Here is a 15,532-nt window from a genome sequence, read left to right as displayed (position 1 = left end):
TAAAAGACCTTTAAACTTGTAAATATTTGGGTTTGTACAATAATAACGAGGAATATATTTGTTCGTAAGGTGGATATAGTTATATTAATGCATTCAAATAGATAATGAAATTCATCCCCGACACTTTCCGCGCACAAATTACATAGTCGATTATCTCGGGGTATGTTATACCATCTACCTGTTTCAATTGGAAACTTCAACTTCGAAGTGCGCAGTTTTGTTATTGGTGTTCTGATATGTTCTAGCAAATTTAGTAAATATTTTTCTAGACCAAATTCCGTTTTAAATAGAGTGTAGTACTTGCCCACAAGATGAGCTAGTAATGTCATCAAACCTTTGCTGTACAAAGTGATCAATAAGCCGTTGTTTTAAAATGCATTTGTAAAATCCATCAGGCATCTGTAATTTATTATCAAATATGTAAGAAAATCACGTTTCGTTGAAGATACCTTTTATATGGTTAATCCATTTGAACGAAAAAGTATCATCGATTTGCATATGTAAAACCAGTCGTAGTAATATGCTGCTGAGTTTGTTTTCATTCCTAATTATTCTATTCCAAAAACCTAACATTCTTAGTTTAACATTTATTTCCAATGGTACACGACCTGGCTCACCATAAATCATAAAATTAGGCGTTGTAGATCTCACTTTAAGAATTCTTTTATAAAACTTGAGATGAATCTGTTCGATCATTTTCAGGTTTTCGAATCCCCATCAACCGATCCATATACTAGAATCGGTTCTACTAGAGAATCAAACAGTTTTACTTGTAAATCTATAGGAAGAGAAAGGTTCCGGATTTTTGTGTATATATAGCAAGTATTGACTTTTGCGTTTACAAAACTGCCATTGTAATTAAATGTTATTCCTAAATAGTGAAATTAGTACGATAGTACGATAATATCATATTACAAATGACACATTTACTATATCTTTGCTGATTATTGTCAAATAATCAAAAGGGCCTGATACTGCTGGCTTAAATTATATGCCCTAATATGTTAACAACATAAATTTATTGTGATGCTCTATCATTATAATCTTCATTCTGGAGGAAATAAAGGAGTATATAGTTAGTTATGTACACATTAAAGTAACATACCTTTGTAAACTTTCAATGTCCATGTATGTATATATGTTGATTAATTCTTATATGTAACTATTCTGTTTATGAAATCTTCATTTTGGAGGAAATAAAGAGAATAAATAAATACTTAATGTTGTACCAGTTCGTTGTAGCCCAAATGTTACTATTCTTTGCCTCAGACTTTTGAAAGAAGTCTCTTAGCAGAATTTGAAAATAGATTTTTCAGATGGTGGCCACATTGTAATCCAAGTCAGCTCATCAATACCAAAATTTGGTCAGGTCAAAAGCGCTTCTAAATTTTGATTTCCAGCAAATTAGAAATTAAAAATAATATTTCAAGTGTTGGCTTGAACAAGCCTGGCACTGATCACTTTCAGAAAGTTTACTGATATTTACGTTGGCGGACGTGGTTGTTTTAATATCGGTATGAAAATAACAATGGCCAGGACCATGCCCAAATGATCATTCCCCTAGAATTCGAGTCAATTAAGGACACTCTTTTGAAAAAGCCTCAGCTTTAACCTCTTGGTAATATAGAAGTTGTTAAAAGGTTTGAACTGTTTCCCCGATGATTATGGAAGTTGGTAAAGTTCATATCAAATACAGAAGCCCCCGCCCCCTCCCCAATTTTAATTCAGTATTTTGGCGTAAGTTTGTGAAAACTAATCGAAAATTCGAATTTAGATTGTTCGTCAATTGAAGTGGACAGCATACCTGAAATACCACCATTGACCACTCGTGAACCTAAAGTAGATTTATTATAAATCAAATACCCTCCCAATTCAGGAGAAGAGCCTCTTTTCTGAGTTTATCTCAAAGTATCCATATACAGACGGTTCTCAGGGGTCGACAGGAAAGAAGCAGCACTAGTATTGTTGGTTATGTATTTTCTTCTTGTCGATTACCAAATAATACCTCTATTACCACGGACTTAGATATCTAATTCCGTGCTATTACCTAGCTATGGATAAAAATAAACAGAGCAATTGTCAGCTCCGACTCGTTGCCCGAACTCAAATCTTACGGAACGAAACATGTTCTGTCACCGAGTCATGTCGGAATAAATCCACGGAAGGCTTCTAAAGTGTGTGTTAACCTTCAACCGCCGATATTAAATGTCACTACGATGATTTTCCATAGCAAATCATATTGAAACAACTTCGGCAACAAAATGGTCTGAAGAAATTAGTAATGATGTTTTCAATTGAACCTAATGTAGGTTCGTGCTCAATAAGTGGACTTTTCGCTCTCCGAGAGTGAAGTGAGCGTAGACGTAATCCCTGCATTATCGAGGATGCTACCGACTACGCATAAACAATACCTACAGTATGCATGCTTTCCAATTTGTTTGTATTTTTCCATCATTTAAACGTTTCAAACTTTCAAGTTTAGTGTATTCCATTTTGTAATGTGACATCGATTTTTTTAGTCACGTTTGGCCCTAAATGTCTGAAATTGTCGATGTGTAAAACAGTTCAAACACAAAACAAACTTTTCAAATTCCTCAATTTCAGCATACTTATGGCCAAGTATCATCACCCTAGGCCCCTTGGAAATTGTAAAAAAGAAAACGTCGATGCTGAAGAGAGGGATGACAGATGGTGCCCCATACAGAGACTTGGGCCGTTTTCGTTTAAACAGTCAAACCGATCGGACCACTGTTGTTCGTTTATTAAATAAGGTCGGACCTAGTAATCTGATGCTGCTTTCAGGTGAGCCTTGAGAAAGCTTTGCAAGGCCTGCATACACTTTTGCAGGTCCGCCAGGATTTATACCCGAAATTGTTATATTTATAAACGGTCAAACCGGTTGTTCCGCATAAACGAACAAGCCCTACGTATACGTGTCAGGTGAACTAAAAGGATGGTTGATGAGGGACAGCAACAAATTGAAACACCTCACTTGGCCTTCTGGACAGGTGAGCTACAAAGAGTCTGCACTATCTCATAAGCACACCGGTAACAATTCTTGTTACGTGAGCTTTAAATAAATAACAACAAAGTCCACACTTGTCTTTGATTCATAATTTATTAAAAAAATGTCATATCACTACAGTAGTATTTCTCCTTTTCAAATCAACGGAACTTCCAGTATACCCTGATGAAAAAAAAAATCGACCAGTTCATACTGAAGTACAGAGAATGACCTTTCTCAAAGTTACAAACATAGTTTCTTGGCTCTCTCAGAGTGCTGTTAAATTGATGCCAGCTATATAACATAACAAATGTTCCAGAAAGACACAAAAGTTACTATGTATTAGCGAGTTACACGTGTACACGAGGAGGTTAATGGTCATGTTAGAAATGATACTCTATATCAGACCTAGAGAGATGTGTAACGGTTATACTGATCAATGTATAGGACCATACTGAACAAGTTATTTTTTTTAGATATTTCTTGTTTAGTATTCTCAAAAGAAATAACAAAAAGGACACTGAAGATACAAGCGTCATCCTCATGTATATTCAGAAGCCTTCAATATATTCGTTCCTCCTCAGGGTCATCAATGTATCACAAAACTTCCAACAGCTAGCCCCTTACTAGAATTGTCTGTCATTAAGGATCCTTTCTGTCATCTGTTTTTATGTCTGAGTCTGTCTCGTCATGTGTAGGGGCTGTAGGTTCAGTGAAATCAGACAGAGTAGGTTCAGTGGAACCAGACAGAGTAGGTTCAGTGGATTCACTGTCCACTGAATAATCTGTAGTTGGTCTTTCAGTAGACAAGTTCTTGTAGATAGACATGGCCTAAAAAAAAAAGGAAAGACAAAAAAAACATTTACAAATGTTTAAAAAAACCTAGTTAAAATCTGAATGAAATATTTTTTGTCTGATTAATGCATCATCACTAAACACATGTAAAAGCATCCTGAAGGACAGGCACTGACTTTCTTATTTAATATTCTAGAAACTTGCCATGGGAAACCATCACAAGCATATTTTTTACAATATTTACATCTTGATGATATCTCCAAACATTCCAAAACAGCAACGACATAGCTACAGAGTGATATGAGGTTGTCTACTCTGTTAGGTTGTATGTATCAATCGGAGGAGTCTAAGTGATTATAAATTTGAGATACATAGGTCAAAACAAGGTATTGTGTGGGCCAATCCATCCAATACATATTGTATAATCTTGAAGAAGGTTCCACTCCGACCTTCATAGATAAAATAATTAAGCAACTATCATAACGTTTTTTGGGGAATATTGGTATATGTAATAATAAATTGTTTTAGTTGATTTTATTATTTACTTTGAACATGTATTTTAAAACAAACTATGTATGTGTCATTTTTCTGTACAGTGGTAACAGATTATGATCCTGAAGGTTGCGGTACCAGTGTGAGACCTACCTGAGCTACCATACTGGACACATCCCCAGTATTAGCAGGAAGGATGATGGTGTTGCTAGTTTTAGCCAGATTACCAAACGCTGTCACATACTGTTCTGCCACGTTGTACGACACTGCCTCACTACCATTCTACGGGCAAAAAGGATTCATCAATGAAATAAGAAATTACACTATCTTTACAAGCAAATTTTCGTGAATTTATATCATGCTTTACAGCGATGTATTTCAAATTTTTCAATGCATTTCACAGATTTCAATCTACAATCCAGAATTACAATTCTGTTAATCTGTCAAAAATAAGGTCCAGCTCCCAGAACCGGAAGAAAGTACATTTTAAAGGGTGGCTGTGAACTTTGCCTGGCTAATAAATTAATCTTAGATACAAGCAGGTGATAAAATATCTAGGGCCGGCAGTAAAATCTAGGGTAGGTCGGAATACCTGAAACACACATATTTATTTTTGGCCTAGAACAGGAATTACTCATCAGTATTACGAATCTTCCTTATATTAAAAAGAGAACCTTGTTTAGTTGTTATGTCAAGATTGTAGAGATTATGAACAGGACCACTATTTTATGGCCCGTGTCTCCACTCACCTTTTTACCGAGGGCGTTGGCTACTGCCCGTATAGCTTCAGCCTTGGCATTGGCTTTTGCTTTCAGTGCCTCTGCCTCCCCTGTAAAAAACATATACAGTAAAACATTATAAACCTAACAACAGGCATACAGCAAAACATTATAAACTTATCAACAGGCATACAGCAAAACATGTCATCACAAAATGACAAAGATACAACATGAAACATTCAATATCAATACCCAACAAGGACAAATACAGATATCATTTAATAATAGAATAGCAGGTCATACAGAAGTATTCAGAAAATTTCAAATTTGATGGTCACTGGACCATGAAATAGGGATGCAAATTCAAATATGTTGTGGTAGTGTGATGTGTATTGTCGGATCAAACGACAACCCCTAGACTGGCAGTGGCAGCACTTAACCCTTTCACCATTGTAGACCATAATGGACTCATCCAGATCAATGCAGGGTAGAGTCTACTAAAGTTACATAGGGTTGAAAGGGTTAAATATCTCAAACACCTAGGCTACATAAAGTTTACACTTCAGTTTAGGGTGACAAAGTGTAGCATCTGGTCTCTTCTGCTTGACAATTAAGATGCTGATAAAATAGACAGGCCTACTGCATCAACATAAGTAATACATTGTACTGCATGGATAGGGCTGAATAGTTTTATTTTCCTATACCTACTCTGCGCAGTGTTAAGTTTTCTTTACATCCCCTAGGCAATGCTGACTTGTATACATACCCTGAGCAGTGTTGATTTGTTCTATCTTGTAGCCTTCTGATGCTAATATCTTTGCTTGTTTGTGACCCTCAGCTACGTTGATTTCTGACTGTTTTTTACCTAAGGATCATCAAGACAGATACAGTGTTAGGGATACATAAACAGTTCAAATCACCATCTAAACTAATACAATTTAAGACAAGAGTTACAATGGGCCTGTATCACTCACTTGTTTTCTAATCATGGTGTTGACAAACAGTTACATGTCTCACATCATTGACCTTCAATGTTCGTCCTGGTCATTTCTTTGAACAAACTTGACATACTATTAATCCTAGCAATCTACAGCTACACTATAAATCACACAAATATACTGGTTATTTTAGTTTTACAAATTGAACCTTGTGACCTAGAATGTGGTTCAAGGTTATTTGCAGGTATTTGCAAAATCTTGATAGCCCTTCAGACCAGCAAGCTAAGCTACTGCAGGCTAAATATCTGTATTCTACATCTGAAAGACTTTTAGAGAAGCACATTGTTGAAAGTATGGTTATCAAACTTTTTATAATTGATCACCTTGCTCCTTTCCCAATGTCACAAGGGTCAAATGGATTAATATATTCTACAGTGTCCTGAGGCCTACATTCATCACATTTTGTTTATACAAAATGTAGCTTGTCAGTGCGCAGTGTTATCAAAAGTGTTAAAGTGAATGAACTTCATCCTTTTTCAAAGTCACAAGAGTCGAATAGGTTAAATATAAAACTAGATTAAAGTCAAGTTTTCTCTCAAAGAAAACAAATTAACGCTCTGTCAGGGAGAGACAGGTTAAAATACACAATAGTGTGATGTACCACCTTTATAAACAAGAATATGACGTCAAAAGCCATCACATCAACAGCAGCATGATGTCACGTTAACAATATTGGAGGAAACCAACTGTTGGAACCATAGATATAGATTGATCTATGGAGACACAGTTTAAACACATCTCCATCGTGATAGAAATGCTGTAGTCAAGCGATGATTACCAGTACTACTAACCTTCTGATTCTAAAATAAATGCCCGCTTTTTTCTCTCTGCTTCTACCATCATCTGCATAGCTTCCTGGATCTTATGTGGAAGCTTGATATCTCCTACAAACATCAAAACACGGTACGTTTTAGCACAGCAAGTCATTTTATTACTGATATTTCACCAAAGTTTAGCAAAGCAAGTCATTTTATTACTGATATTTCACCAACGTTTAGAACAGCAAGTCATTTTTTTACTGATATTTCACCAACGTTTAGCACAGCAAGTCATTTTATTACTGATATTTCACCAACGTTTAGCACAGCAAGTCATTTTTTTACTGATATTTCACCAACGTTTAGCATAGCAAGTCATTTTATTACTGATATTTCACCAACGTTTTAGCACAGCAAGTCATTTTATTACTGATATTTCACCAGCGTTTAGCAAAGCAAGTCATTTTATTACTGATATTTCACCAGCGTTTAGCAAAGCAAGTCATTTTATTACTGATATTTCACCAGCGTTTAGCACAGCAAGTCATTTTATTACTGATATTTCACCAGCATTTAGCAAAGCAAGTCATTTTATTACTGATATTTCACCAGCGTTTAGCAAAGCAAGTCATTTTATTACTGATATTTCACCAGCGTTTAGCATAGCAAGTCATTTTATTACTGATATTTCACCAACGTTTTATCTCTATCGGCAATTGAGAAAATAATGAAATGTTAAATAACAGAATAACATTGACATCAAAGGCTACTTTTGCGTATCCCGGTTGAAACAGTTTAGGTGGCGCAGAAATATTCCATGATAATTGAATGACTTGGACCGAACTATAGAATAATATGTCCTTCTTCCACACGTCCACTAAATTACATAACGTATCTTAAAATCTGGCTTGACCTTGCTTTATAAAGAAATAACGCAAACTAGCAATAGTCAGTATTTTAGTTTCGGTCAGGCATATCTGGACCCCTTATCGTCTGTCGTATCCTTTTGACTGGTTGAACAGGATATGCGAAAGGGGCCTCAGCTTCACTTACTGATTTCATAACGTAGACATGTTATTCCCCAATCCTCTGCAGCTTTGTTGAGTGCAGCTGAAACAACAAACTACCAGTAGTGAATCACTGATCCTTTATGAGCTGATTACAGAAAATATACATCCGAGTGATTTCATTCTCAAGTAAACAGAAAAATAAGATATTTCCGATTGCCACAGAATATGCAAATTTAAGTATACATGTGTTAATTATATTCAGATAAAACATTTGATTGTTTAGCTCTAGCTATCACTGGTTTAAAAAGGCTTTTATTAGGTCACCTGAGACAAAGTCTCAAGTGACCTATTGCGATCGCCTTTTGTCCGGCGGCGTCCGTATGCGTCCGTAAACAATTTACATTTTTCGACTTCTTCTCCAAAACCCCTGAACCAATTTCAATGAAATTTTGCAGAAACCTTCCATGGCAAATGATTAACCAAAATTGTGAATTATATGGTCCCCAGCCCCCAGGGGCCTGAGGGGCGGGGCCAAAAAGGGTCAAATTGACTAAAAATTCTAACTTCTTCTTCTCAAGATCCAGATATGGTAGAATCAAATACTCTTCATAGATGGCAGGGTGGGTCTTAAGGTGCTTTACCAAAATTGTGAATTTCATGACCATGGGGTCTCACATTTCCCCCTGAGGAGGGGGTAATCTTTATTATAGTTTATATAGGGAAATCACATTTTGGACAAACATTTTGTTTAATTTCCATTGGAATTAATTCAAACTAGGTTAGCATTATCAGCATTGGATAGCAGTTTGATGGTATGCACATGTCAGCCCTGACTGACTCCCAGGGGCTGATGGGTGGGGCCAAAAAGGGTTGAATTGACTGAAATTTCAAAAATCTTCTTCTCAAGGCCCAGATATGGTAGAATCAAATACTCTTCATAGATGGAAGGGTATAAAGGTGCTTTACCAAAATTGTGAATTTCATGACCCTGGGGTCTCACGTTTCCCCCTGGGGAGGGGGTAAACTTAACTATAGTTTGATTGTGAATTATATGGTCCCCAGCCACGAGGGACCTGAGGAGTGGGGCCAAAAAAGGTCAAATTGACTAAAATTTCAAAAATCTTCCTGTCAAGATCCAGATATGGTAGAATCAAATACTCTTCATAGATGGAAGGGTCGGTGCTTTACCAAAATTCATCTGACTGAAAGAACCACTATTTGTACATAATACATATACTACCCAGATCTTGCATTACATGTAGTTCAAGTTACCTTTGTTACAAAATGATTTCTTTTTCATTTGGCAACATCGATAACATAAGTTTTTACATAACTTGATCAGACCCATGGGCCTCTTGTTTATTTAGTTCTTTTGTGTAGTTCACTTAGATATACTGTACAGTCAAAACTGCATGTACTAGAAACCAACAAATATGGAAATAACGTTCTTGCCAAACTTTAAACTTTTAATTAGAGGACAAACCCATTAAAAAAATATCTATACAATAAGTCATTTAACCCTTTCACTCCTAGGTAACTTGAGTAGACTCTACCATACATTCATCTGGAGGAGTCCATTAAAGTTTACAATGGTGAAAGGGTTAAACACTTCAGAGTCAGGAGTAGATTATTGATTGAGATTCATTTTTTAATTTTTAAAACAAATCTTCTTGTAAAATGTCTTCAAGTTGGAGATATAGATTCCAGTAGTAAGTAGCTCGATATTTTCTCTAAATCTCGGGATAGATTTACACTTACTGAATCTGTCAGATTCATTACTAAGAAGAAAGCGAAGGGAGTGAATTCCCCTCATAGATATATTTATATATATATCAGGTCAAAGCCATGTTTAATCCAAACATCACTTAACTGGGCATACCATTGTCCATTGTCCTTTCTATTCAAAATGTTAAGACTAAATGGAAATCCAGCTGATTAGATAACAGTATTTTTAACTAGGAATGAATGTAACAGGACTAACATGGCTTCAACATATATTTGTATGGCCTATGATAAAATCACGTAGACACTAGTCTAATGATCACAAGAATGAAATACTTACAAACAATAGCTACATTTAGCGATTCTCTTTCTCTGAAGATTTCATCCAGAGAAATTTTACCAATTTCTGATCTCATAGTGGTCTGAGCCAACTGTGTAACGGCAAACTCCACATCCTCCACACCATAACTCGCCTACAACATACATATCACCTACATTTTATAACTTAGGGATATACAGGTATGTTAAATTACTGTAGCAGCTAGCTACTTCCTAAGAAAAAGGGATTTATACATCAGAAACCGTTACCATTTGTTATAGACAGTAATTAAAACTTTGAACATACAACTGTTCAAAATTCTCAATTATGAATTAAAGCAAGTCAAGATGGTTCATGGGATCTTAATTCATGGGAGTACAATGTAATTTATTACATAGCATACCATATATATATAATTCAACAGATTCAGCTGAAGATCTCTGAACAGGTGCTCCAAATTCGAAAAGATTCATTTCTACATCCAACTCCATCCCTGTTTCTTAAAGGGTTGACCTTCCAAATTTACCCCTAAAGCACTTTGGAAAAATCTATGTATGTTGCGTTGTTGAAATTACAATGTATAGTGGTAATAACCAAAGGTGAACAAGGACCAATACACCTATCCACACAGGATGATGTTTCACTTTATCTTAGAATGCACTATTTTATTAATGAACATTCCAACCCAATGAAAGGGATTGCTTGTTTTAGAGTACCACTACCAGAATGTTATCTTCCATAATTTATAATATAATGCCTTTAATATCTCATGTACAACAGAATTTAACATCATTTTGACTTGCAAGGAGGGGGAAGTTAGTAACTGGAATAGCCCTTTTAACCCATTCACCCCTATATAGCTTTAGTTAACTCTTCAATGCATTGATCTGGATGAGTCCATTGTGGTCTACAGTGGTGAAAGGGTTAAGAAACCAGCAGTTTTATTTTACCTAAGTTGGAAGAGTTTAACACTTACATCTATGACACAAGGCAGGCTTTAATTACCTTATAAAGCTTGAACACTTTGACATGATTGCATGACACTAGATGATTTACCACTTTGACATACAAGTAGCAGGGGCGTTTCTAGAATATTTGAAAGAGGGGGCGTAGAATAAAATGTTTTGCCGAGCGGAGCGAGCCAACAATTTTTTGGACCTTTTTTTTGCTCAAAAACATAAAATCATTGTGAAATGAACTAATGAAACGGTTCCTGACTTGGAGCATGTATATTTTATAGTTCAAGTGTCAGTGTGTTTATGTGTTTAATTAATGAATATGATAAATTGCCATATTCAATACAATATTAGCAGATTACGATATTTTTTTATTTTTATTTTTTTGAAAAGGGGGGGGGGGGCGTATGCCCATTACGCCCTCACCTGGACCCGCCCCTGAGTAGCACCCAAGCTGATCTTACATCTTACCTTATATGGATCCAATACTTTGACATACAAAACACCATCCAAATTTAACAATACGTTATCTGGAAAACAAGATTACCAGAAATTAATTACAAGCAAATTATATTTTTCTGTCAATGAATAACATGAGTTGTATTTTATTTTATTATTATATTTTTCTCTTATTTAAAATAAAACAACGAGGGAACTTACAAATAAATGTGAACTTTCTCCCAGTTTACATTTGTATGATCCCTGTGCAAGGTCATTGGCTCTGTACAAAGCAAGCTGAAGGTCAAATACCAATTTTATTCTAACCTGATTGGGACATTCAATTTTATTTTAAACCTCAGCCAACAGTTAACATCCTGTATACTACTCACACTTGGGTAAGCCTACAGGAGCTAATGTAAAAACATTACCAGACAGGTCAGTCAGATTGCTCTTGGGTGATACGTATATATATTTTCAATATCATTCTGACAGCTCACTTTACAGACTCAGTACAATGTGGCTTAACAAAGCAAACAGATGTTTTTGAAATCATTTGAAAGCTTGAAATTGAAAAATAAACTTTTAATTACCAGGTACTGTTTATGTGTTTGTATTTAAAACAAACTTAGCATATATCACATATGTAGATGAAGCTATTCGAAATTTCAACACCTTCGACTTGATGAACTTTTTAAACTGATGAGCAGCTTTTTTCTTTTGAAAATACGTTGGGATACATATTGTGAAACATTCCTTCGCTATTGCAATATATCATGATGCACTCTAGGCATTCTTTTGTGACACCCCTTAGTGCTGTAACCTTTGACCCTTTAGTCTTGACCTTGAACTTGGAAATGGACAGTCAAGACATCTATATCGTACATGACACATACTATCAATAACCAATTGATTCTTGATATAAACAACTATCATGCATTATATACTTAATAACGAGATGTTATAAAACTACTTTTTACTCTGGCATAAATCACTTCCTGGAACATTAATATTGTACATACCTAAAGTAATAGCCGACTGGTGTGGAACTTCAATAGGAATTTCTTTGAGGATTTGAACATACTTTATTGTGTCTATTATAGGGACAAGTATATTCAAGCCCTGAAACAGAATAGAAAAAAATCATTATTCTGAAGTATCATGTTCATCAGAGAACACCAAAGTAACATACAAATCTCACAAATAATCCAGAATAGTTAATGAAAATTCTAACACAGTGTTCTCATTAAAAGCTGCAGGCTGTCATCAAAAGTAGCCTGCATTTCATCAACTTTGAACTGACCATTTCAGAATGTGTGTAGGCTAACATTACAGCATGTCAATTCAAGATTCAACAGGCTATTCTTAATTCAAGTCAACCATATATTTCAAAATTTAGTGATGAGAACTGTGAAACAGATATAATTTAAGACACTTTGCCTCACTGCAATGTTGTAGTTAATTATGTACAGACATGAAACATTGGAATGTTAAAGTACAGGATAACAGATACACAAATGAAATAAACATTATATATAATTATTAGCATTATACGGTGATATGCCATAACATCTTTCAGGTTACGTCATTTTCCTATTGGATTCCACCAGTTATTTTTACGTTTTTCAAAAAAAAATCCTTACTTCCCTCGACATCTAATTTGATAAAATTTTAAGACTTATTAGAGAATTCTGCATTGTTTATTCTGGGATAAATATAGTATTATCATCCACGGTTTTGTTATTGGGATGTCATTTTTCCTCTTGGCATAACAGTTGTACACGTTTTGATGTCTTTTCCATGGACACAATGTTAAATTATGCTGTAAAATATCGTTTTGGACATTTAACTTGTCATGGTAAATATTCTAAGAAATGGATAATTATATCAATGTGACAATGAGAAGCATTAGATTATTTGATCTATTTATCTATTTGTACTTACCGGTTTCATAGTTTTGCTGAATTTTCCAAAACGCTCCACAATCCATGCCTCTTGTTGGGGAACAAATGTAATTACCATATTAGTCCTTGCAGCTAGAAGCCTCTTTGATTGGTGGTATACATCTCGAGATAATAGTCGTACCTTTAAAATGAACATGCTCTTTTCAGTATTAGGAACAGCACAACATTAATAAGTACTGATAAGTTTTCCTTGTTAAGAAGCTTAAATATATTGTAGGTTTACTCTGGATAATATAATAGTCTTGCTATATAATTTATAAATTGTGTGATAGTTTGTTATACTTGCAGGAAGATGCAGGTAGCCATAGAGGGAGAACTCTTTGAGAGGCAACGGTTGAGTCAGGAGTACCACAAGGAACAGCACTGGGACCCCTACTCTTCCTTTGCCATATAAATGACTTGCCAGACTCTGTGAAATCAACAGTTAGACTTTTCGCAGATGACTGCATGCCTACTCGATCGAGAAATAATATCAAACAAGGACCACAAAACACTTCAAGACGACCTTAAACAGCTCGAAACTTGGGCTGCAAACTGGGGGATTAAATTTTAATGCCAAAAAATGTTACATTCATTGTATTAAGAAGAAAAAGCAAAACACATACCAACTTAATGGACACAACTTAGATCACGTACAGACAAGCCCATACCTAGGATTACGACTATCAGGGGATATGAAGTGGAAAGAACACATAGCAAGTACCACAAACAAGAGGCCCAAGGGCCTTAGCGGTCACCTGAGTTATATCATAGGTACTGGTAGCTTTATTTTATTGTTTAGATGTGATGTGGAAATCAGCATGTAAACTAAGTGAAATACAATACTTGTCATGTCATCAAAGGATAAGAATTTTAAAATATTTGTAAATGTTCCCTTTGGGGCCCCGCTCTAACCCCTGGGGATGGGGCAGGAATTCCAAGTTTACAATGTGATACCGTCGTCCACCAAAGATGATTCTGACCAAGTAAAAATAATTTCCAACAGAAAATTGTCAAAATATACCCAAAAGTGTTGTTTCCCTATATAAACTATAGTAAACTTTACCCCCTCCCCAAGGGAGAACGGATAGCTCGGGGGTCCTGAAATTTACAATTTAAATAAAGCCCCTGATGATATTTCCATCCATGCAGAGAAAATGACTGTAGTATAGGACTCTGAGTCTGGGGAAGAAGATTTTTGAAAAATTGGTTAAATTTCCCTTTGGGCCCCGCCCTGGCCCCTAGGGTTGGGGTAGGAATCCCAATTTTACAATTTGGTAGCCTCATCTACCAAGGATGATTCTGACCAAGTTTGAAAAAAATCCATCCACTGGTTCTAGAGAAGAAGTTGATAATGTAAAAAGTTTACGCACGGCGGACAACGGACGGCGCCGGACGGAAAGGGATTGGAATAGGTCACTTGAGTAAAGCTCAGGTGACCTAAAAAGGCCAGTTCTACCTTAGGCTTCCTACAACACTGTCCCAGAGAATGTAGAAAGACTGCATACATTGCTCTTGTCAGATCCATCTTAGAATACGGAGCAATAATCTGGGACCCGTACATAAAGACGAACATTAACAAATTGGAAAGCATCCAACGGAGAGGGGCGTGTTTCATCCAGAAGGATTACAGAACAAGGGAAGAGGGAGTCATGACCAAACTACTCAAGGAGCTACAACTTCCACCACTAGCATCAAGACGAAAACAACTGAGACTAACATTCTATTATAAAATAAGTAGAGGAGCAAATTCCATCAATGCCTAGCAAAGACTTTATTAATTTCCAACGTGAAAAAAGGAAAACATGACGGCGTATATTCCAGGACTGCGAGACATCAAGGCCAATTCCAAATTCAATCAGGAACAATAACAGAGCAGTCATAATACCCAACAGCAACACGGAACAATACAGAAACTTACTCTTTGTGCGAACAGCCACAGATTGGAACCACCTGGACGACATCACAGTTGGGGCGCAAGGAATAGATGCATTTAAAGCATCAATCCCTACCAACTGGGATTTAACGAAACTAAGTATAGCCACAGGAGCCTGAAGTTCTGTCAATAATGAATAATAATAGTAATACAAAAAAAATACCTCTAATATGCTTAAAAAATAGCATATTAGAGGTATTTTTTTTGTATTACTATGCTATTACAGGTACAGTACACTCTGCCGATTGAGCTATATAGCTATAAAGACCTATATAGCTATATACACCTATAAATTATAGCTGTATTGAGCTATATTTTCTCAGATTTCAAATTTCATTAAATTAAAGCAAAGTCGCATAAAACAAAAAGGTTTATGGTAATGTTGACTACAAAGAGCATACAGTTAGATGTTTATTTTCATTTTTCATAAATGTAAAATTTC

The 15,532-nt window shown here is 35.7% G+C and overlaps 1 protein-coding gene across 1 annotated transcript in view; it reads right to left on the bottom strand.

The window, feature by feature from the left end:
* Positions 1–3,099: 3,099 nt before the first annotated feature.
* The window catches only part of LOC110445650 (stomatin-like protein 2, mitochondrial), a 17,268-nt gene continuing 4,835 nt past the window's right edge, over positions 3,100–15,532 (bottom strand). Inside the window, exons 2-11 of the mRNA XM_021490371.1 lie at positions 13,156–13,296; positions 12,234–12,333; positions 11,245–11,303; positions 9,839–9,971; positions 7,820–7,876; positions 6,800–6,892; positions 5,777–5,875; positions 5,041–5,120; positions 4,445–4,573; positions 3,100–3,835 (exon numbers count right to left, since the gene is read on the bottom strand). Of these exons, the coding sequence (XP_021346046.1) occupies positions 3,647–3,835; positions 4,445–4,573; positions 5,041–5,120; positions 5,777–5,875; positions 6,800–6,892; positions 7,820–7,876; positions 9,839–9,971; positions 11,245–11,303; positions 12,234–12,333; positions 13,156–13,296 (1,080 nt within the window). The 3' untranslated portion in view covers positions 3,100–3,646. The remainder of the gene's footprint in view (positions 3,836–4,444; positions 4,574–5,040; positions 5,121–5,776; positions 5,876–6,799; positions 6,893–7,819; positions 7,877–9,838; positions 9,972–11,244; positions 11,304–12,233; positions 12,334–13,155; positions 13,297–15,532) is intronic.

Source organism: Mizuhopecten yessoensis, unplaced genomic scaffold (genome assembly GCF_002113885.1).
Source record: "Mizuhopecten yessoensis strain PY_sf001 unplaced genomic scaffold, ASM211388v2 scaffold2329, whole genome shotgun sequence".
In the NCBI taxonomy this organism is placed as follows: domain Eukaryota; kingdom Metazoa; phylum Mollusca; class Bivalvia; order Pectinida; family Pectinidae; genus Mizuhopecten; species Mizuhopecten yessoensis.
The sequence above is the reverse complement of the archived record's forward strand: the minus strand, read 5'-3'. Positions and strand labels throughout refer to the sequence as shown.